At 43.4% G+C, this 25,246-nt stretch overlaps 1 protein-coding gene across 2 annotated transcripts in view; it reads left to right on the plus strand.

Moving 5' to 3' along the window:
* The first annotated feature begins 12,131 nt into the window (after positions 1–12,131).
* Positions 12,132–25,246, plus strand: part of RBP5 (retinol binding protein 5) — a 34,201-nt gene continuing 21,086 nt past the window's right edge. Inside the window, exons 1-2 of one of the 2 annotated variants that reach the window (XM_069754176.1) lie at positions 12,132–12,305; positions 14,047–14,225. In XM_069754176.1, the coding sequence (XP_069610277.1) occupies positions 12,233–12,305; positions 14,047–14,225 (252 nt within the window). In that variant the 5' untranslated portion in view covers positions 12,132–12,232. The remainder of the gene's footprint in view (positions 12,306–14,046; positions 14,226–25,246) is intronic. The other variant, XM_069754177.1, reaches the window with a different exon arrangement.

Below are 25,246 nucleotides of genomic sequence, written 5' to 3' on the forward strand. Positions count from 1 at the left end.
ATGAGGGAGGCATGTTTAACAGGTTGGCCTGAAGCAGTCATATAACCTCTGGCTCTCCATATTACGCCAAAATCGAAAATAATGCCATGTGCATATCTAGAATCAGTGTATATGTTTGCTGTCTGATCTTTGGCTATTTTTAGAGCTTCAACTAATGCCGTAAGTTCTGCTTCTTGTGCAGACTGATTAGCAGGGAGAGGTTCTGCTTTCAGCACTTCATGCTGAGTTACTACCGCATAACCTGTATGAAATTGTCCATTCATATCTGCATATCTACTGCCATCTATGAAAAGTTCAAATGTAGCATTACAGAGTGGCTTGTCACGTACATTACATAAGCCCTGAGTCTCTTGTTCCATTAATTGTACACAATCATGCATTGACTTTGATGGGTCAAAGGAGTTGGAGAGTGCAGTTTCCTCAGGTATGGTACCCCCCTCAGACTCTAAAGGGAGCAAAGACGCGAGATTAAGAGTCTGAATCCTGGCAAAGGAAATGTTGGGCGGCAGTAGTAGGGAACATTGGAGACGGAGGTGTCTGGCCATTGAAATATGTTTAGGTTGGACCTGGTTAAGAATGCCATGTACATCATGAGTGGTCTGAACTAGAAGTGGGTGATCAAGAACAATCTCAGAAGCTTTATCTAATAACAGTGAAATTGCGGCTACTACTCTTACACAAGAAGGTGCGGCTCTAGCTACAGGGTCCAGATGAGCTGATATGTATGCCACAGGTCTCTGTTTGTTTCCATGTTTTTGTGTGAGCACCCCTGTAGCATGTGAGGATATCTCAGCTGCCATCAATTGAAAAGGTTTAGTGTAGTCTGGGAGTCCCAAAGCCGGAGCTGATACCAGTGCTGTTTTCAAAGAGGAAAATGACTGTTTAGCCTCTTCACTGAGTGAATATGGTGTGTTGGCAATACAGTCATATAAAGGCTGCATGAGTTGACTTGCATGTATGATCCACTGTCTACAGTGTGAAACAATACCTAGGAAAGCACGCAGCTGTTTGTGATTCCTGGGTTCAAGCATGTTACGTATGGCTTCCGTACGTTGAGGTGTGAGGTGTCTGATGCCCTGTGATATGCAGTGACCTAAAAACACGACTGTTTGTTGACAAGCCTGGAGTTTCTGTCTATTTACTTTACAGCCTTCTTGCGCTAGGAAAATTAAGAAATTAACAGTTGAGGTAACTGCCGTCTGCTCATCAGGGCAACAAATAAGTAAGTCATCTACATACTGTAGAATGACTACTCCTGGTTCTGGGATGACATTTTTTAGCACGGTCTGCATTGCTTCAGAGTACAAAGTTGGTGAGTGTACCATACCTTGTGGCAATCTTGTCCATGCTAATTGTTTACCCTTGAATGTAAAGGCAAACAAATGCCAACAGTTCTTATGTAGTGGCACAGAAAAAAATGCGTTTGATAAGTCAATTACCGTAAAATATGCAGCAGTGCTGGGAATTTGAGACAGTAAGGTATGAGGATTCGGTACCACAGGGGTGACCGGTGCCAAAACCTTATTGATTTCCCGTAAGTCGTGCACCATGCGATATTTCACCATAGTTTCTTTGGAGGACACTTTCTTTTTAACAGGATATAAGGGTGTATTGGCGGGTGACCTGATTTCTACCAAAACACCTTGTAACACATAATCCTGAATTTGTTGAGAAATCGCCTGTTCTTGCTGGGCGCTGATGGGGTATTGCCTAAGCTGAGGTAATATGGTTCCCGGGGCAGTTTCTAACAGTATAGGAGCTACTGATAAAAATCCTACATCAGTGTCTCCTTTTGCCCATAGGCTGTCAGGAACCCGAGACAAGTCAATTTTTGCTTGTTGAGTGTAAATTTCGGGAAAATCCTCCATTGCCTGTATTCTAACATATGGTTCCAGAGTTTCTGCATCTTCAGGGATGGTCAGCATAACTGTGCCATCTTCTCTAAAATGGATGTTTGCATGCATTTTACTTAAGACATCAGTACCCAACAAGCAGGTAGGTGCACCTTTAGCAAATAAAAATTTGGATACAAAAGTTTTAGGGCCAAAGCTCACATTTAAAGGTTTTGTAAAGGGCAACGCCTGAATTTTACCATCATACCCTTCTGCATATGTAACCTTTGAGGATATATTGTCAGGATATGGTAAAAAGTCCTGATTTAAAATGGAGGATGTTGCTCCCGTATCTATCAGAAAAGGTACATTTTTACCCTCAACTTCAACTTGTATTATTGGTCTTCTAGAAGGAAGAGAGACCTGCATAACTTTCAGTCATTCTGAGCTGTCTGTTTGATCAGGCACTGGGTTATTTATCCTATTTTTGGGTACAAAGGTTCCTGAATCTATATCTGCTTTTCTCTTCCTACATTCCCTTTGGAAATGTCCTGGCTTCTTACAGTAATGACAAGTAAACTTTTGATTAGCAGAGCCAGTATTAGCCTGTGCAATTCTTACTGGCTTAGAATTTTCTCTTAAAGGGACTCTGTCACCTGAATTTGGCGGGACCAGTTTTGGGTCATATGGGCGGAGTTTTCAGGTGTTTGATTCACCCTTTCCTTACCCGCTGGCTGCATGCTGGCCGAAATATTGGATTGAAGTTCATTCTCTGTCCTCCGTAGTACACGCCTGCGCAAAGCAAGATTACCTTGCACAGGCGTGTACTACGGAGGACAGAGAATGAACTTCAATCCAATATTGCGGCCAGCATGCAGCCAGCGGGTAAGGAAAGGGTGAATCAAACACCTGAAAACTCCGCCCATATGACCCAAAACTGGTCCCGCCAAATTCAGGTGACAGGTTCCCTTTAAGTCCATTTCTATCCCTACAGCTTTCTGTCTAGCCAGGTGTGGGTCTTCCAAGGTTCTCCAATCAGGGGTTGCGGCCTTAAGCTTTTCCTTCACTTTTGGAGACAATCCATCTATAAAGGTTTTTGTAACTAACCTCATCATTCCTGGAGCGGTTAGATCCATGCCTTCATCTCTGAAATTATTTTCTACACTTAGATAATATTCGTCTACTGATTGTCCAGATTTCTGAGCCACCACTCCCGTTGTTCCTCTCTGCCTCTGTCTCTCCCTCATGAAAACCATTAAGTGATCTACAAATTGTGTACCTGATTCTATCGTTTGTAAGGCACCATCTCCTGCTTGGGGCCTATGTACCTGTAGATTCGCTAATAGCTCCTGGAAGAGTCCAGGAGTCATTTTCATTCTACATAATTCTTCTCCATCTGCCCAAACTCCAGCGTGAGTCTGCATAATTTGCTGTATATATTGTGCAAATCTAACTGGACACTGGGTGGGATCTGGTGCGTTGTGCAAGAGAGACATGCCTTCAGCGGGGGACCAAGGGAAATATTGTCGAGTTTGGTGATATCTAGTTCCCATTACTCCGTCAGCACCAGGTTCCCTAAAAGGTCTTGGTACTACCCTAACAGGGGCAAGTACAGCGCCATGTCTAGGTGTACCACAGGCTAGGCAATCATTTCTCCAGTCTGGATTTTGTTGTCCACAGTGCGGACATACCCATCCTCCTGGTCCGGCTAAACTTTGAGGTGGTGATTGGAGAAAAGATGGGGCATGTGGGTTAAGGTATGGGGGTGGGGTATTTTTAGATTCCACATTTTATTTTTCTCCACAGCCTGTGGGTCTAATACACCACTTTTTACTCTGTTGATTATATGTCCATCCCTCATTTTCTGCTACCCTAGAGACATCAATCAATGCTTGGATCTGATCTATCCATTTCTTGTCTCTGATTATGCCTTTTTTCCTTTCCTGAATTCCTTCCCATAGTTTTCTACTAAAAGCTTCTGCCCTAGTAACTCCAAACTTACTAAAAATCTTTTTCAGCCCCTTAGTGGCATCTTCACCACTTATCTCCTTTATGATAGTATAGATATCTAATTCTTCTGGTTCCGACTTTGTTTGCTTATTCCCCATTTTCTTATCCTGAGCTTTCTTGCCCTAGGTGGCGTTTGGGTATGAGAATACCTCGTTACCTTCTTCCTAAGGAGCTAGGATGTCTTTTTCTTGCCCTAGGTGGCGTTTGGGTATGAGAATACCTCGTTACCTTCTTCCTAAGGAGCTAGGATGTTTAAACTGTGTTGATGTAAGAAAATCCTGATTCCTACACCTATAGCAAACAACACAAATGCAACCAGACAGAAAAAGAACATACAACGTATCTTGTCCCAGGCTAATTTATCTGTCCTGGGCTTATACTATCACATACAACGTATTCTTGTCCCAGGCTAATTTATCTGTCCTGGGCTCATACTATCATACACTTATCCGTCACCAGGTTTTTGTCAAAGACAGGATCAGAGATTGAACATAGGCGCGGAGGTCTCCCCGAAAGGACGCAACCACGTTGCCCAGTGGGACAGTTGTCATGATCCCAATGGCAGGGGATCACTAAAGGACAAGCACGGATACAAACAAGCTCTAGGGCGATGGAACCTGAGCTGACCGCGACCCTGAACCTAACACACAAATAAAAGTAGCCGGGGAACGTGCCTACGATGATCCTAGACGTCTCGCTCCAGCCGAAGATCTAACTTCCCCTATTAGAAGAAACACAGACCTCTCTTGCCTCCAGAGAAACACCCCACAGAAATAGCAGCCCCCCACATACAATGACGGTGAAATGAGAGGAAAGCACATACGCAGTATGAAAACAGTTTCAGCAAAATGAGGCCCGCTAAAGCTAGATAGCAGAGGATACAAAAGTGAACTGCGCGGTCAGCGAAAAACCCTTAAAAAAACCATCCTGAAATTACTTGAACTCATGTGCCAACTCATGGTACATGAGGAGCAATTTCAGCCCACTAGAGCAACCAGCAGCAAAGAATCACATATCTGCAGGCTGGACTAAAAAACCAAATAAAGCAAAACACCAAAACATGAAAATCCAAACTTAGCTTGACCAGAAGGTTCTAGGAGCAGGGAGCAGAGGTAACAAGACACACTGGATACATTGATAACCGGCGAGGAAATGCCAGCAAAGCCAGGTTAAATAGGAAACTCCCATATCCTGATCGAACAGGTGGAACCCAGAGACCCAGGAAAGACAAGTCACCCAGTACCATCAGTAACCACCAGAGGGAGCCCAAAAACAGAACTCACAACAGTACCCCCCCCTTGAGGAGGGGTCACCGAACCCTCACGAGAACCACCAGGGCGACCAGGATGAGCCCTATGAAAAGCGCAAACCAAATCATCAGCATGAACATCCGAGGCAACCACCCAAGAATTATCCTCCTGACCATAACCCTTCCACTTGACCAAATACTGGAGTTTCCGTCTGGAAACACGAGAATCCAAGATCTTCTCCACAACATACTCCAATTCTCCCTCCACCAGCACTGGAGCAGGAGGCTCAAGCGAAGGAACAACAGGTACCTCATACTTCCGCAACAACGACCGATGGAACACATTATGAATAGCAAACGATGCCGGGAGATCCAAACGAAACGACACAGGGTTAAGAATTTCCAAGATCCTATAGGGACCGATGAACCGAGGCTTGAACTTAGGAGAAGAGACCTTCATAGGAACAAAACGAGAAGACAACCACACCAAGTCCCCAACAAGAAGTCGAGGACCCACGCGGCGACGGCGATTAGCAAACTGTTGAGCCTTCTCCTGGGACAACTTCAAATTGTCCACCACATGACTCCAAATCCGATGCAACCTATCCACCACCATGTCCACTCCAGGACAATCAGAAGGTTCCACCTGACCAGAGGAAAAACGAGGATGAAACCCCGAATTACAAAAGAAAGGAGAAACCAAGGTAGCAGAACTAGCCCGATTATTAAGGGCAAACTCGGCCAGCGGCAAAAAGGTAACCCAGTCATCCTGATCAGCAGAAACAAAACACCTTAAATAAGTTTCCAAGGTCTGATTAGTTCGTTCAGTCTGGCCATTCGTCTGAGGATGGAATGCAGACGAAAAGGACAAATCAATGCCCATCTTAGCACAGAACGTCCGCCAAAATCTAGACACAAACTGGGATCCCCTGTCAGAAACGATGTTCTCAGGAATCCCATGCAAACGAACCACATTCTGAAAAAACAGAGGGACCAACTCAGAGGAGGAAGGTAACTTAGGCAAGGGTACCAGATGAACCATTTTAGAAAAGCGATCACACACAACCCAGATGACGGACATTTTTTGAGAGACAGGGAGATCCGAAATAAAGTCCATGGAAATGTGCGTCCAAGGCCTCTTCGGGATAGGCAAAGGTGACAACAATCCACTGGCCCGAGAACAGCAAGGCTTAGCCCGAGCACAAACCTCACAAGACTGCACAAAAGAACGCACATCCCTCGACAAGGAAGGCCACCAAAAAGACCTGGCCACCAAGTCTCTAGTACCAAATATTCCAGGATGACCTGCCAACGCAGAAGAATGGACCTCGGAGATGACTCTACTGGTCCAATTATCCGGAACAAACAGTCTCTCAGGCGGACAACGATCAGGTTTACCCGCCTGAAACTCCTGCAAAGCACGTCGCAAGTCTGGGGAGACAGCAGACAAAATCACCCCATCCCTAAGGATACCAGAGGGCTCAGAATTTCCAAGGGAGTCAGGCACAAAACTCCTAGAAAGAGCATCCGCCTTCACATTCTTTGAACCTGGCAGGTATGAAACCACAAAATTGAAACGAGAGAAAAACAGTGACCAACGAGCCTGTCTAGGATTCAGACGCCTGGCAGACTCAAGGTAAATCAAATTTTTGTGATCAGTCAAGACCACCACACGATGTCTAGCACCCTCTAGCCAATGACGCCACTCCTCAAATGCCCACTTCATGGCCAAAAGTTCCCGATTACCAACATCATAATTCCGCTCAGCCGGCGAAAACTTTCTAGAAAAAAACGCGCATGGCTTCATCACTGAGCCATCGGAGCTTCTCTGTGACAAAACCGCCCCCGCTCCAATCTCGGAAGCATCAACCTCAACCTGAAAAGGGAGCGAAACATCTGGCTGACGCAACACAGGAGCAGAAGAAAACCGGCGCTTAAGTTCCTGAAAGGCCTCCACAGCCGCAGGAGACCAATTAGCAACATCAGCACCCTTCTTAGTCAAATCCGTCAAAGGCTTAACAACACTAGAAAAATTAGTTATAAAACGACGATAGAAATTAGCAAAGCCCAAGAACTTCTGTAGACTCTTAAGAGATGTAGGCTGCGTCCAGTCACAAATAGCCTGAACCTTGACGGGATCCATCTCAATAGTAGAAGGGGAAAAAATATACCCCAAGAAAGAAATCTTCTGGACTCCAAAGAGACACTTTGAGCCTTTTACAAACAAGGAATTGGCCCGCAGGACCTGAAACACCTTCCTGACCTGCTGAACATGAGACTCCCAGTCATCAGAAAAAAACAAAATATCATCCAAATACACAATCATAAATTTATCCAGATATTCACGGAAAATATCGTGCATAAAGGACTGGAAGACTGAAGGAGCATTAGAAAGTCCGAAAGGCATTACCAAATACTCAAAATGGCCCTCAGGCGTATTAAATGCGGTTTTCCACTCATCACCCTGCTTTATTCGTATAAGATTATACGCACCCCGAAGATCAATCTTAGTGAACCATTTAGCCCCCTTAATGCGAGCAAACAAATCAGTCAACAATGGCAAAGGATACTGATATTTTACGGTAATCTTATTCAAAAGACGATAATCTATACAAGGCCTCAAGGAACCATCTTTTTTGGCCACGAAAAAAAAACCTGCTCCCAAAGGGGACAAAGATGGACGGATATGTCCCTTTTCCAAGGACTCCTTAACATAATCCCGCATAGCAGTATGCTCTGGCACTGACAGATTGAACAAACGACCTTTAGGAAATTTACTGCCTGGAATTAAATTTATAGCACAATCGCAATCCCTGTGAGGAGGAAGCGAACTGAGCTTAGGCTCCTCAAAAACATCCCGATAGTCAGACAAAAACACAGGAATCTCAGAAGGAGTAGATGAAGCGATAGAAATCGGAGGTACATCATCATGAACCCCCTGACAACCCCAGCTTAACACAGACATCGATTTCCAGTCAAGGACTGGATTATGAGTTTGTAACCATGGCAGACCAAGCACTAGGACATCATGCAAATTATACAGTACCAGGAAGCGAATCACCTCCTGATGAACATGAGTCATACGCATGGTCACTTGTGTCCAGTACTGAGGTTTATTCATAGCCAAAGGTGTAGAGTCAATTCCCTTCAAAGGAATAGGGACTTCCAGAGGCTCCAGACTAAACCCACAGCGATTGGCAAATGACCAATCCATAAGACTCAGGGCAGCGCCTGAATCCACATAGGCATCGACGGAAATGGATGATAATGAACAAATCAGAGTCACAGACAGAATGAACTTAGACTGTAAAGTACTAATGGCAACAGACTTATCAACCTTTTTTGTGCGTTTAGAGCATGCTGATATAACATGAGCTGAATCACCACAATAAAAGCACAACCTTTTTTTCCGCCTATAATTTTGCCGTTCACTTCTGGACTGAATTCTATCACATTGCATTATCTCAGGTGACGGTTCAGACGACACCGCCAAATGATGCACAGGTTTGCGCTCCCGTAAACGCCGATCAATCTGAATAGCCATAGCCATAGACTCATTCAGACCAGTAGGCGCAGGGAACCCCACCATAACATCTTTAATGGCCTCAGAAAGGCCATCTCTGAACTTTGCAGCCAGGGCGCACTCATTCCACTGAGTAAGCACCGACCACTTCCGAAATTTTTGACAATAAATTTCTGCTTCATCTTGCCCCTGAGAGAGGGCCAACAAAGCTTTTTCAGCCTGAATCTCTTGGTTAGGTTCCTCATAGAGCAAACCCAATGCCAGAAAAAACGCATCCGCATTAAGCAACGCAGGGTCCCCTGGTGCCAATGCAAATGCCCAATCCTGAGGGTCACCCCGCAGGAAAGATATAATAATCTTGACTTGCTGAGCAGGGTCTCCAGAGGAGCGAGATTTCAAAGAAAGAAACAACTTGCAATTGTTCCTAAAATTCAGAAAACGAGATCTATCTCCAGAAAAAAACTCTGGGACAGGAATTCTAGGTTCAGACATAGGAGCATGTACAACAAAATCCTGTATATTTTGAACCTTAGCGGCAAGATTATTCAGGCTGGAAGCCAAACTCTGGACGTCCATGATAAACAGCTGGGATCAGAGCCATTCAAAGATTAAGAGGAGGAGGAAGTAGCCAGGCTGCAATAAGGCTAGGCAGCAAACTCTGAGGAAAAGAGAAAAAAAAAAAAAAAACTTCCTCAGACTACTTATCCTCCTACTTCAGCCAATACAATTAACACTTTGTGGGCCGGTTATACTGTCATGATCCCAATGGCAGGGGATCACTAAAGGACAAGCACGGATACAAACAAGCTCTAGGGCGATGGAACCTGAGCTGACCGCGACCCTGAACCTAACACACAAATAAAAGTAGCCGGGGAACGTGCCTACGATGATCCTAGACGTCTCGCTCCAGCCGAAGATCTAACTTCCCCTATTAGAAGAAACACAGACCTCTCTTGCCTCCAGAGAAACACCCCACAGAAATAGCAGCCCCCCACATACAATGACGGTGAAATGAGAGGAAAGCACATACGCAGTATGAAAACAGTTTCAGCAAAATGAGGCCCGCTAAAGCTAGATAGCAGAGGATACAAAAGTGAACTGCGCGGTCAGCGAAAAACCCTTAAAAAAACCATCCTGAAATTACTTGAACTCATGTGCCAACTCATGGTACATGAGGAGCAATTTCAGCCCACTAGAGCAACCAGCAGCAAAGAATCACATATCTGCAGGCTGGACTAAAAAACCAAATAAAGCAAAACACCAAAACATGAAAATCCAAACTTAGCTTGACCAGAAGGTTCTAGGAGCAGGGAGCAGAGGTAACAAGACACACTGGATACATTGATAACCGGCGAGGAAATGCCAGCAAAGCCAGGTTAAATAGGAAACTCCCATATCCTGATCGAACAGGTGGAACCCAGAGACCCAGGAAAGACAAGTCACCCAGTACCATCAGTAACCACCAGAGGGAGCCCAAAAACAGAACTCACAACAGACAGTCACTTCTTCTGTTTCAACCCCCTGGGCGGCTTATAGGGCTATTCCCAACTTCCACACACCTTCTATTCACATTCACTCTCATTCAATGCCGTACTCCGTGAGGTGATCAATTCCTAAATAGTTCAAGAACCCGAGCTATAGGTATCCTCCTCTACTAGAACTACCCGCTAAAGAACACGACACAGAAAATCTTACGGACAGTGCAGGGCAGATATAAGAGATCTAACAGTGTCTCTTACCTGGCCAGGTTTTTGTTCATCTGCCGTCCATTATCCCAGATTCTCTTTTCGTTCGTATTCTGCCGGTGTTCTTGAAGGAATACACAGACCTCGGGTCCCTGTTCAGGCGCCAGGAAATGTCGGGATCACACTCAGTCGGAGCAGCCTTTGGAAGTGGTGAATCACCAGAAATAATACACAAGACACGTCTTGTATAGTGTATCACTGGGAAGTCTCTGAAGCACGCCTGCCTTCAATGTGCTATCCCTTCTTTATATAGCTGTTTCAGTAGGTTTAGTGGTTATACAAGTTTTGCATGTTTAAACAAAGAGACAAAACAGGAAAGAAAGAAAAGAAAAGAAAACAGTTTCGTGGGCGGCAGTTTCACAACAAACAGTACAAAGGCAATTCCACAGACAAGAAAAACAGGATTTCATACTATAGCTAAAATGTCCTTGAATGGACAGGTCAATATTTATCACAAATTCTTTTTTTTTATTTTTTGTTCATTGAGGTAATCATTTTTGTTCTGCTCTTCACAGTCATAGCAATGTGAAATATGCCCGTTCCCCTTTTTCTAAGTTGCAGGCACTTGTAGAAGCAATGGACTCTGCCCATAGACAGTCCATGAGCAAAGATAGCTAGGACCCTCAAAAATCTACAGCAGGGATTATAGATGTGTGCGACCCGCCCATCTTCACTTCTGTCAGCAAAACACTTAAAGGGTTAATCCCATTTTCATAGACGGATACTGTCGGACAGAGCTTGTAAAAACAAGAACTTTTGTAATTTACTGCGTGTTAAAATGTTCATCAGTTCTTGAGATATTAACACTTTTCTCTTGTTTACAACTGATTGCCTAGGAGACCGACCACCTCTGCTGTCTAGCCTGTAAGGGCTGCGTTTAAGGCTGATTAGGAGGTAACAGGGGGCTAAAGCGATCCTGGCAGCTTCAAAACAGCACTTACAAGCTCTATAAAAAGAGTTTGTAAGAGTTTGAGCAATGCACATGTTCTGCTTTCTAGCAGAGGTGGTCGGACTCCAAAGCGATGAGGTATAAGCACAAGAAAAATGTTAATATCTCAAGAACGACTGAAAATTTGAACATGCAGTAAATTGCAAATTTGCTTTACTTTATAAGCACTAGCTGAAAATATCTATTTATAAAGATGGGAATAACCCCTTTAATTCCTAACCATATGGCCAACCGCAGTGTTGGCGTTTTTCCCCACACACCTGCTCTCCGTACGAATCACAGTTACACCACAAACAGTTTCTCACAATGCCAAGTGCAGAAGAACAAGTTATAACATGAATACATGTAACAATCGGCCGTTCCGCCCAACAAGTCAAACATGACAAGTGCAAGAGTCTGCTGACTAGGAGGGGGTGATACATAGTGGCCCTTAAAGGAAAACAGGAGAACACATATAAAATAGAAGTAAAAACAAAGGCACACATTTTTTTTTTTAAATGCGCAAATGAAAAATAGGCGAAAAACACCAAAAACGACACAAAAAAAAGGCACAAAAGCAATAATGAATCGGGCCCTTTGTGTTGTTGCAATTTTTTCACACCGTCTCCAACATTCCAACACCTGTGTGTTCCTAACAAGTCCCCCTGGTGCTCTCCTCTCCCAAATCACCCAGCAGTGGAGAGCAGTCATCGCCAGCCTCTGCAGTGATGCGAGCGCTGCTCCTGGCACACAAGAGGTTAATGCTGGTGTATGGTGTAATCTGGGATTATATTTCTGTGTGGGCCTGGCTGAGATATAATGGGGATTAGTCTGGACATTAAAGGGAGACACATCAGGGAGACGTGGCGAAGACACAGAGGAAAGTAGACGAGGGCCGACCCGTAACATGAAGCATCAGTGATAATCACAGCATTATACACCAGCATGGCCGCAGCGCTCAACGGAAAGTACGAGCTTGTGTCACAGGAAAACCTGGAGGAATATCTGAAAGCGTTAAGTAAGAAATCAGCACTTAGTGGAGGATGGAAAAGAAGCAAGAGGGGCAACAATAAGGATAGCACCCCCACTGCCAACCGTACTGTTATAACGTATATTGTGACGGGTGATAATAGTACTGGTATAATGTGACAGGTGATAATACTGGTATAATGTGACGGGTGATAATACTGGTATAATGTGATGGGTGATAATACTGATATAATGTGATGGGTGATAATACTGGTATAATGTGACGGGTGATAATACTGGTATAATGTGACGGGTGATAATACTGGTATAATGTGATGGGTGATAATACTGATATAATGTGACGGGTGATAATACTGGTATAATGTGATGGGAGATAATACTGGTATAATGTGATGGGTGATAATACTGATATAATGTGATGGGTGATAATACTGGTATAATGTGATGGGTGATAATACTGGTATAATGTGATGGGAGATAATACTGGTATAATGTGATGGGAGATAATACTGGTATAATGTGATGGGAGATAATACTGGTATATTGTGACGGGTGATAATACTGGTATAATGTGACGGGTGATAATACTGGTATAATGTGACGGGTGATAATACTGGTATAATGTGACGGGTGATAATACTGGTATAATGTGACGAGTGATAATACTGGTATAATGTCACGGGTGATAATACTGGTATAATGTGATTAGTGATAGTATTGGTATAATGTGATGGGAGATAATAATACTGTTATAATGTGACGGGTGATAATACTGGTATAATGTGACGGGAGATAATAATACTGGTATAATGTGACGGGTGATAATACTGGTATAATGTGATTAGTGATAGTATTGGTATAATGTGATGGGAGATAATAATACTGTTATAATGTGATGGGAGATAATACTAGTATAATGTGACGGGTGATAATAATACTGGTATAATGTGATGGGAGATAATACTAGTATAATGTGACGGGTGATAATAATACTGGTATAATGTGATGGGAGATAATACTAGTATAATGTGACGGGTGATAATAATACTGGTATAATGTGATGGGTGATAATACTAGTATTGTACCGGGTTTAAGTGATAGAGAAGAGCACAGAAACCGCAGCGTCTGATTTCTCTTACTCCTGCACTGATTAGAAGCAATTCACGTTTATATTAAACGGTGCAGGATTCTTTTAGCAGTGCAGGGTTAGTCTGCTTACTGGAGAGGCTCCAGGGCCCTGGCTAGCACTCATTGTCAGAGTTCGCTTATGCTGCATGGCTGGAGGTTGTTGTTGGTGGTTATTAGGGAAGGTGTTTGGTGGATTTATCTGACTGCTGCTATGTTTTGGTTGTGTGCTATTTCCCTTTCTTCTCATTTGGTGTTACCCCATCCTCCACTCCTCGGTGCATTCCTCTGTTTGTGTGAGTATATTTGTATTTTTGGTATTTTTCGTTACCCCGTTCGTATTACCTTGTTAGCCTGGTTGGTGTACTGCGGTACACTACTACTCACCTCTTACCTGGGTGGGGGAATGGTACAGACTGAGGGCAGATTCAGGAGCTAAGGCAAGGTACGTGGCCCCGGTGCCTTCACCATCAGAAGTAATCCAGGGAACAGGGCAATTTAGGGCGCCCCCTAGTGTTAGGGACAGGGAAGGAGCCCCTGGTCCCAGGACACCTGAAAACAGACTCGTGACAGGTATAATGTGACAAGTGATAATACTGGTATAATGTGATGGGAGATAATACTGGGTTTCGTCATTCTTCTAGATCTGAATTTGGCTTTGCGGAAGATCGTTTTACTTCTGCGCCCAGAGAAGGAGTTTATAGTGGATGGGAACCACATGATAATCCGGACACTCAGCACCTTCCGGAATTACATCATGGATTTCACTTTGGGTGAAGAATTTGAAGAAGACCTGGGAGTCATCGATGGTCGGATCTGCAAGGTATAAATGTGTGTGGAAAATGAGCGACCAAGGCGCAATGTTTCATGAGCGCAGTGTATAGGAGTCTAAGCACTCACAGTGCACAGATGGATAAGTATAGCGTTGGGGAAAATAAAGTGGTTTCCTGAGAACAGAAACCCAGCAGCAAGTTCAGTAGAAAACTATAACCCTTCACTGACTCCGGGTATCACCACCCCAGACCACCAGGGATCTTATCACTGATAACATGCACACCCCAGACCACCAGGGATCTTATCACTGATAACATGCACACCCCAGACCACCAGGGATCTTATCACTGATAACATGCACACCCCAGATCACCAGGGATCTTATCACTGATAACATGCACACCCCAGACCACCAGGGATCTTATCACTGATAACATGCGCACCCCAGACCACCAGGGATCTTATCACTGATAGCATGCGCACCTCAGACCACCAGGGATCTTATCACTGATAACATGCACACCCCAGACCACCAGGGATCTTATCACTGATAACATGCGCACCTCAGACCACCAGGGATCTTATCACTGATAACATGCGCACCTCAGACCACCAGGGATCTTATCACTGATAACATGCGCACCTCAGACCACCAGGGATCTTATCACTGATAACATGCGCACCTCAGACCACCAGGGATCTTATCACTGATAACATGCGCACCTCAGACCACCAGGGATCTTATCACTGATAACATGCACACCCCAGACCTCCAGGGATCTTATCACTGATAACATGCACACCTCAGACCTCCAGGGATCTTATCACTGATAACATGCACACCTCAAACCTCCAGGGATCTTATCAGTGATAACATGCACACCTCAGACCTCCAGGGATCTTATCACTGATAACATGCACACCCCAGACCACCAGGGATCTTATCACTGATAACATGCGCACCTGTTGTGAATTCTGTGGCAGAGCTCCCTCCTGTGGTCACAAGTGGTACTTCGGCTGATTCTCTCTGTGAGCTTCCGTTGGTGGAGGAAAGTGGTACTGCGGCTTCTGAGTTTCCTTCCTCAGGTGATGTGGTGAAGTCGTTAGGTGCTGCTCTATTTAACTCCACCTAGTGCTTTGATCCTGGCCTCCAGTCAATGTTCTAGTATTGAACCTGTTTCCTCCTGGATCGTTCCTGTGGCCTGCTGCTCTGCATAGCTAAGTTCTGCTTTGCTATTTTGTTTGCTGTTTTTTTCTGTCCAGCTTGTCTATTTGTTTTTTCCTGCTTGCTGGAAGCTCTGGGACGCAGAGGGTGTACCTCCGTGCCGTTAGTTCGGTACGGAGGGTCTTTTTGCCCCCTTTGCGTGGTTTTTGTAGGGTTTTGTGTTGACCGCAAAGTTACCTTTCCTATCCTCGCTCTGTTCAGAAAGTCGGGCCTCACTTTGCTAAATCTATTTCATCTCTACGTTTGTCATTTCATCTTAACTCACAGTCATTATATGTGGGGGCTGCCTTTTCCTTTGGGGTATTTCTCTGAGGCAAGGTAGGCTTATTTTCTATCTTCAGGCTAGCTAGTTTCTCAGGCTGTGCCGAGTTGCATAGGGAGCGTTAGGCGCAATCCACGGCTGCCTCTAGTGTGGTTGGAGAGGATTAGGGATTGCGGCCAGCAGAGTTCCCACGTCTCAGAGCTCGTTCTATGTTTTTGGGTTATTGTCAGGTCACTGTATGTGCTCTGACCTCTATGTCCATTTCCATTGTGGTACTGAATTACCTTATCATAACACGCACCCCAGACCACCACACTGATAACATGCACACCCCAGACCACCAGGGAACTTATCACTGATAACATATATACCCTAGAAACTAAAAGAAACGTTACCACTGGAAGCCTCAACACTCAAACAGTTGCCTGTCCAATCATTCCCCATCTGTGTCTGAGGTGTCAGAGCAGCGGGCGCGATGATGTAATTACAACACGCCGACTGTACTGAGATGTGCAGAGGATCTGAAGAGACCGGAGCAGTAGGGTAATGGGCAGAGGTGAGTTTTTTTAATTATACTATATAGAGCACTATGAGGCCATTGTACTATATGGAGCACCATATGAGGCCACTGTACTGTATGGAGCACTATAGGGGGCCATTATATGGCATGGAGCACTATGTGAGACCATTATACTGTATGGAACACTATGTGGGGCCATTATACTGTGTGGAGAACTTTGTCACCATTATACTGTAAGGAGCACTGTGAGGGCCCATTATACTATATGGAGCAGTATTTGGGCCCGTTATACTATGTGAAAGTCAATGTAAGGCCCATTATACTATATGGAGGACTATGTAAGGCCCTTTATACTATATGGAGGACTATGTTAGGCCCATTATACTATATGGAGGACTATGTAAGGCACCATTATACTATATGGAGGACTATGTAAGGCCCATTATACTATATGGAGGACTATGTTAGGCCCATTATACTATATGGAGGACTATGTAAGGCACCATTATACTATATGGACGACTATGTTAGGCCTGTTATACTGCATGGAGGACTTTTTGTGGCAATTATACTATACCAGATGGCAGCCCGATTCTAAAGAATCGGGAGTCTAGAATCCATATATACTTTATTTATTCAAATGTAAGAATAATACAATTAATAAATGATAGTAAGAAAGAACAAAAATAATAGGCAGTATATGGAGAAAACACCAAACAAAAGTTCAAAATTGGTGTGAAAATGTCACTGAACCACTTCACAACTAAATATATATAGTTTTGGTAAATGGTATTATCATTTTTTTGACGAAATTCGGCAGGAGCTTGAAGAGCAACGTCACTGGGCCCGCCTCCACGCAGTAGAAACTTGCTGTGAGGTAAAAATTCAAAAATCACACCAAAATGGCGGGCGGAGTGTGTCACAGTACGGCACGTTTCTGATTGGTCGCTCGCAGCAGGCGGCAACCAATCAGACACTGGACACTGTTGACGTCACTTAGCTCCGGACATTAGCTCCGGACATTAGCTCCGGACATTAGCTCCGGACATTAGCTCCGGACATTAGCTCCGGACATTAGCTCCGCACATTAGCTCCGGACATTAGCTCCGGACAAAGCCACGGAAGTTGGCAGAAATTGCAGGAAGTAGTATTCTAGGCAATTAATCTCCGGACATTAGCTCCGGACATTAGCTCCGGACATTAGCTCCGGACATTAGCTCCGGACATTAGCTCCGGACATTAGCTCCGGACAAAGCCACGGAAGTTGGCACAAATTGCAGGAAGTAGTATTCTAGGCAATTATATATTAGATGAAGGGCTGTGCTCGGTTTACAGTTGGAGAATCATACTGTGATGGGGTCATCATTCTTTTTCAGGAGGATTGAGGGAGGGGGTATTGTAGGCTCATCATTCCCTGCGTATGGAGGGTACGGGAGAGGAGCTCACTGTGGGGGTGTCATCCTGTGTTTGGGGGCACTTTTTTGCATCATATTTTATTATCTGTTTTATTCAAGGTTTTTTATCTTTTGTTATTTGAAATTTAAATGAGACCATTGGGCCATCTGCTATTTACTGCTCTTACATAACATATCTTATTATTCCACTATTTTATTCTAAGATCTACTAGTTAAAATCTACTTTGTTCATGTAACAACCTCTTTAAGTTTGATTCCATATAAAAAAAGTTAATTATTTTATTTGATGATAAGGAAAAACTTCCTTAATTGTAGCTTTTTTTTTTTTTTTGTTAATAAATCTCAAGATTGTGCCTTGCTTTTTATTTTGGCCTCTGTGTATTTGAATTTGACATTTCTGACTTAAAGGGTTATTCTCATCATGATAAAGGGTTACAATTGCAAAGAGGTTGTAAAAACAAACAACTTTGCAATTTTACTTTACAGACCTCCACTGCAATCAGTGCCTAGTATCGGAGCGTCTGCCAGGGCCGTGGGGATACACGGTACCGGGCCAGATCTTAAAGGGGACGTGTCACGGCAGCAGTGACCCGGTCCGTAGCCATGGGCGTCCAATAAAAGGGGCAATGATGAGGGAAAAGGGAAATACAGTTTGTAAAAGTTAGTGGTTGTGACGCCACCTGTGGTATTTGGCAAATAAGAGATGTTAGCCTGCGCTGCTTGATGAGACCGCTGGGGCTGATGGTGATGCAGCAGTGTTGTTACAGCTCTCCACAGGTAGAGCTACCCCCCAGGGCAGTGATGGTGTTAAAGGTGATGATGGTGGTTGTAGTGCAGGAATGATTTTTAGGACACAGGGACTGTAGATTCTTTACCTTTAATTGTAGGTGCAGTCCGGAGCACAGGTAACAGGTTGTATTGTAAATCTGGGCCGCCTGGAAGCAATTGAGAATCCCCCTAGCCAGGTGGGGTTGGAAACCTCCCTACTGCGCTGTTCTTTAGGTTCTTGCTGCATTAAGCTCTCTTCAAGTCCCTCTCTCAGTCTGTCCTTTTGGTGGAACACTTCCCGCATGGCAGGAAGCTTGAGCCTTTTCCAGGTGTCACTCCCTCATGGTAACTCCGGGCTCTCTAGTTTGCTTGCTTCCTTTTCCTTCACTGTCTCACACTCACTGACTAACACCGCCTCCAGACCAGAACTTATTAGGAATGTTCCCCTGAAACCGGGTTTAGAGCTCCCCCTTCTGGTCTGGAGTCAGGAAAGTGTTGCATACCTGTTACCTGTTAGGGGGATCCCTTCTTGCTTCCAGGCATGGCATTATCCCCTGTGAGGGAGGCACTGCCACTGTGGCATCGGACTCCTGGGGTGCCACAGTATCATAGGCTTGGAGGGCAGCGCTTACAAGCTCTTTGCTATAGACTTTATAGTATTCTAATATATAAGTTGTGTTTCTAAACTAAAACCTCAGTGGACAGGTTAAGTTGCCGTGTTGTAATATATATATATATATATATATATATATATATATATATATAGTAGAAAAACTATATATACTACTATACATATATACACTACTATATATATATATATACTACTATATATATATAGTAGAAAAAGGGAACAGCACCACGCTTATACTTATCTTCAGGTGCAGGGCCTCAAGCAACCAGTCCAACGATTGCACCAGATTCACAGAGACTCAAAAAAGAGGCAGCACTCCATAGTTTCAGTGAAAAATGTGGAAGGTTTAATCGACCCACACAGCCGGGCGACGTTTCAGCTCCATCTGAGCCTTTATCAAGCAGTGAGTAACCATACCTGGTGTCTACTTATACGTGTCTCAACAAGTGTTAAAATGAGTCCAATTATAATTTACATTCAATTAGTGCCTGCATAACATATACATTATTCATTATTTGCTCATATTTGCATCCAGTGCTCATATATAGATATATTAGTGCTTATGTGCATTAAAAACAAACTGCATATTAACCCTCAGACTCTCCAGATTTACTGCTTACGATCATGATAGTGATAAATATCCTAATATTAGTTACATTATGCATGTATTATGGTCCACTCACCCCTGATTCTCATGTGGACTCATGGAGGACGATATGCTTGTAAGTCGGCGTTCCCTGCCGCTTACTGCGCATGTCCCAAACGCATCATCATATTGGAATGCAATTTTGGCCAATGGGGCGCTCCGTGTGGCATTTTTCACACGGCGCATGCGCAGTAGCGCTAAAAACCGCCAATTATGCAGGCACTAATTGAATGTAAATGATAATTGGACTCAATTTAACACTTGTTGAAACACGTATAAGTAGACACCAGGTATGGTTACTCACTGCTTGATAAAGGCTCAGATGGAGCTGAAACGTCGCCCGGCTATGTGGGTCGATTAAACCTTCCACATTTTTCACTGAAGCTATGTAGTGCTGCCTCTTTTTTGAGTCCCTCTCTCTCTCTCTCTCTCTCTGTTTAGTGCAGATTAAAAGATGCGCTTTACAGTACCAGCAAAAGATAAGATTTCAGAAATCTCATGCACTTGCTCATTTTATTTTTCCTGATTTAATTGGAAAACTGCTACCTTCTTTTTTTTTTTTTTTTGTTTCAATAATTTTTATTTAAAGAGTAATACAAAAGTCTCCCAACATGGGAGTTTTGGTAACATATCAAGGGATCACACTTGAGACATTATACGTATGATAAAATCAAAGTAAAGGATCCCTACTTACAAGTGTATATGACAAGACAGAGACAAGACAGGAACAATAGGGAAAAACAGACTAGGGAATGAATCATAAAGGTCCACTTAACAGACTTTTTCCTTCACAATAGAATGTTATGGGTCGACATTTGACGAAGATCAGATTCAGTATTACAACTTATAGTATAGGAGAAGCATATAGATAAGAGGAAGAAAACATAACCCACACACCTATATATATTGCCAGTTGGTTGTTTCTGGCTCTAGTCTGTATCTCAAGGAGAAAGCGTAAAGGCAAGTGTCAGCTGATCTCCATGGTTCAAATCTAGCCACGGGGACCAAACCTGTAAAAAAGTGTTCCAGCTATCAGTTCTTGTAGCCTGGATGCGCTCATATATCATAATAGTGTTCATTTTGGTTTTGACTTGTGTCATTGATAGCGATGGAGTCCTCCATTTTGATGCTATGTGTATTTTGGCCGACATGCCCAGTATTGTTATCAGTCTAAATAATCTCTTGGACACTTCCTGTGGTTTTATTCCAAGCAGGAATGTTCGTGGGTCTAGAGGTATATCCTTTCCGGCCATTCCATCGATCAAAAGTTTCACCTCCTGCCAGAGACCTGTCACCACCGGACACGTCCACCATATATGTCTCATGTCTCCAGGTGCATCACATCCCCTAAAACACTTATCTGAGATCTGAGGACAAATGGCATGGAGTCTCGTGGGCACCTGGTAAGTCCTGTGGAGGACTTTAAGAGAGGACTCGACCATGGATACCTGATGAGAGCCTTTTGATAAGGCATCACAAGAGCGCCACCACTCCTCCAATGATATCTCGAGCCCCAAATCCTCCTCCCACTGGCACATAAATTTAAGTTTTTCCTCCCCCCTTGCTGCAGAAAAGGAGGAGTACAACATGGATATCACCCCCCTTCCCAAGGGGTCATTCGAGCATATTTGCTCAAATCCTGTTAGCCTGAAGGGGTTTTTATCTGGTACACTCCTCCTAACGAAGTCAAAAATTTGGTTCAGGCGGAACATTTCCCTAACTGGAGGATCATATTTTTGAATAAACTCCCGTCTAGTTAAGGCGGTATTTAATGGGGAGCAGAGGTGTTTAATTGTGGTTATGCCTTTCAAGATCCACCAGGAGAAGGGCCGGGGATCAAGACCCGGGGAGAAAGTTGGATTATTGAATAGCGAGTTTAATGGAGTATCCCTGGTCTGTAGCTTATTCTTAAATCTCTCTTTTCTCCAGAGAAGCAAAGACTGTGCTGCAAAGGGTGCTATGGTATTGATTTGTTTTGGTAATCTCGCCTCCGTCCACAGCAGTCCTGGTAGGGAGTATGGTTTAAGTAGAAATGATTCCAGGTAGACCCATCTAGGTCTGTCTAGAGTTGAGCAGATTCTAGTTAGTTGTGCTATCTGGGCAGCTTTAAAATAGTTAGCAAGGTTTGGTAAAGAGAACCCTCCTCTCCTCCTATGCAGGAACATTATTTGTTGTCTAATCCTTGGTTTTTTCCCTTGCCAAATGAATTTGGAGATCTTGGAATTAATGTCCCGTATTACTCCAGGGGGTACTGGCATGGGCAGGGATCGGAATAGGTATAGGAATCTTGGGAGAGAAACCATTTTTATGGCATTTATTCTGCCTAGCCATGACAGTGTTAATGTTGACCATCTGGACAAGTCCCTTTGAAAGTTCTCTATCAGAGGGGCATAGTTCCATCTAAACAGGGTCGTTTTACTAGACGTAAGATTAATCCCCAGATAGGTTATGTAGTGTTCCTTTTTTTCGAATCCAAACTGGGTAACTAAGTGTGACTGCATTTTTTCTGGTGTGTTCAGAAATAGAGCTTCTGATTTTTCGATATTTATTTTTAGCCCTGATATTAGTTCAAAGTCACGGAGTAGTGAAAATAGATTCGGAGAGTAGTATGGGGGTTAGTGAGTGACAGAAGTAAATCGTCAGCAAATAAACTAACTTTGTATTGTTCCCCCAAATTAGTTGGTCCTGATATATCCGGACTACGCCTAATTGCCTCTGCCAAAGGCTCCATTGCTAATGCAAATAGCGCCGGTGAAAGGGGGCAACCCTGTCTAGTACCTCTCATTATGTTTATTGGATTGGGATGTGTTGATGGCAATTTGAGATAAGCCGTTGGTTTATCATATAACAGGGCTAAGCAATTTATTAATTTTTTGGGTAGACCAAATACCGATAGAATCCTGAAAAGGTATGACCATGAAACCGAGTCGAATGCTTTTTCTATGTCTAAAGCTAAAAGCATGGTGGGTTGTAATGATTTATTCGCTGAATGTATTATATTTAGGTTTCGCCTAATGTTGTCCGGTCCCTGTCTCTTTGGAACGAAGCCCACCTGATCTCTGTGTACAATGGAAGGGAGCACTCTGTTAATTCTATCCATGATAATGGATGTGAATATTTTAAGGTCAACGTTAAGTAACGAGATGGGTCTGTAATTTTTGGTTTGCTGGTGGTCTTTTTTTGGTTTAGGTATCACTGCTATATGTGCTATATAAAATTCCGGGGGCATTTGGGCACCATTCATTAATGCATTACAAAATTTTGCAATATGTGGTATAAGTATTTCTTTAAATTTTTTATAATAGGGAGCTGTAAGTCCATCGGGTCCAGGGGCTTTATCGATTTTCAGTTTTTGAATTTTTTGGTCTACTTCCTCCATTGTTATTTCAGATTGCAAAGCTAGGGAGGTGTGTTCGTTAATTTTAGGGAGTGGGAGGTGTTGCAAAAACGAATCTAAAAGTGACGGTGGTGGGGGGGAAGGAGCTGAATATAATTTTTGATAGAAGCTATGGAATTCTTTGTAGATAGCTTCAGGATGAGCTGAGATATGTCCATTGTTGCCTCTGATGGAGTAAATAGTATTCAAAGATTCCTTTTGGCGTAATTGACGCGCTAATAGTCTACCAGGCTTATTAGCCTGTCTATAGAAGGAGGCCCTTGTCCAGGCCAAAGCCCGCTCTGTTCTATGGGTAAGGACAGCATCCAACTGGAGCTTGACATCCTGTATCTGTTTACTCAGGTATCTCGAGGGGAGTTGTTGATTTGCCTGTTCTAGATTTAGTAATTTGCTCTCTAATTTTGATTGTAGCTCAGATCTGTTCTTTACCTTCTTTTTTTTAAACTGCAGCATGTCACTTTTTTCAGCGTTTTTTTTTTTTACCCATAGAAAGCAATGAGTAAATTCAAAGATGCAGTCAAAAATGTTGCCATGATGTTGCCAGCAGGATGTAAAACCCATTTACTTTTGTGATTTTGGATGTTATTATTTAATTACAGTATATTAGTGATTAGGTTCTAAAGTAAAGAGAATCCATAGTAAAGACCCTCAATGGGTAATAAACCGTAGATGCAAATAGTTACTGTGATCACAGCAAAGTCCACAATAATGACACAGAATACGGTAAATAATGGGTGATATCTGCCTAATAAGTACAAACATACAGGAGTTTCTCGCAAAATTAGAATATCATCAAAAAGTTACCGTAATTTATTTAAGTTCTTCAATACAAAAACTGAAACTCTTAAATTATATAGAGTCATTACACATGGAGGGATCTATTTCACGTGTTTATTTCTGTTAATGTTGATGATTATGGCTTACAGCCAATGAAAACCTTAAAGTCATTATCTCAGTAAATTAGAATACTTTATAACACCAGCTTGAAAAATGATTGTAAAATCTGAAATATTACCTACTGAAATGTATGTTCAGTAAATGCACTCAATACTTGGTCGGGGCTCCTTGTGCATCAATTACTGCATCAATGCGGCGTGGCATGGAGGCGATCAGCCTGTGGCGCTGCTGAGGGGTTATGGAAGCCCAGGTTGCTTTGATAGCAGCCTTCAGCTCGTCTGCATTGTTGGGTCTGGTGTCTCATCTTCCTCTTGACAATACTCCATAGATTCTCTATGGGGTTAAGGTCAGGCGAGTTTGCTGCCAATCAAGCACAGTAATACTGTTGTTTTTACACCAGATATTGGTACTTTTGGCAGTGTGGACAGGGGCCAAGTCCTGCTGGAGAATGATATTTCAATCTCCAAAAATCTTGTCGGCAGAGGGAAGCATGAAATGCTCTAAAATGTCCTGGTAGACGGCTGCGCTGACTTTGATAAAACACAGTGGACCTACACCAGCAGATGACATGGCTCCCCAAACCATCACTGATTGTGGAGACTTCACACCAGACCTCCAGCAGCTTGGATTGTGGCCTCTCCACTCTTCCTCCAGACTCTGGGACCTTGATTCCAAATGAAATGCAGAATTTACTTTCATCTGAAAACAACACCTTGGACCACTGACAACAGTCCAGTTCTTTTTCTCCTTGGCCCAGGTAAGACACTTCTGGCGTTGTCTATTGGTCACGAGTGGCCGGACACAAGGAATGGGACACTTGTAGCCCATGTCCTGGACACGTCTGTGTATGGTGGCTCTCGTGGTGGCCCAGCAGCAGTCCGCTCGTTGTGAATCTCCCACAAATCTTTGAATGGCCTTTTCTTAACAATCCTTTCCAGGCTGCGTTATCCCGGTTGCTTGTGCACCTTTTTCTACCACACTTTTTCCTTCCACTCAACTCTCCATTAATATTCTTGGATGCAGCACTCTGTGAGCAGCCAGTTTATGTAGCAATGACCTTTTGTGGCTTCCCCTCCTTGTGGAGTGTGTCAGTGACGCTTTCTGGATATTTGTCAAGTCAGCAGTCTTCCCCATGATTGTGGAGCTGCTGAAACAGACTAAGGGACCTTTATAAACACTTAGGAAGCCTTTACAGGTGTTTATTGTTAATTATTCTAATTTACTGAGATAATTACTTCTGGGTTTTCATTGGCTGTAAGCCATAATCATCAACATTAACAGAAATAAACACGTGAAATAGATCACTCTG

This window comes from Ranitomeya imitator, chromosome 2, assembly GCF_032444005.1.
Source record: "Ranitomeya imitator isolate aRanImi1 chromosome 2, aRanImi1.pri, whole genome shotgun sequence".
Taxonomy (NCBI): domain Eukaryota; kingdom Metazoa; phylum Chordata; class Amphibia; order Anura; family Dendrobatidae; genus Ranitomeya; species Ranitomeya imitator.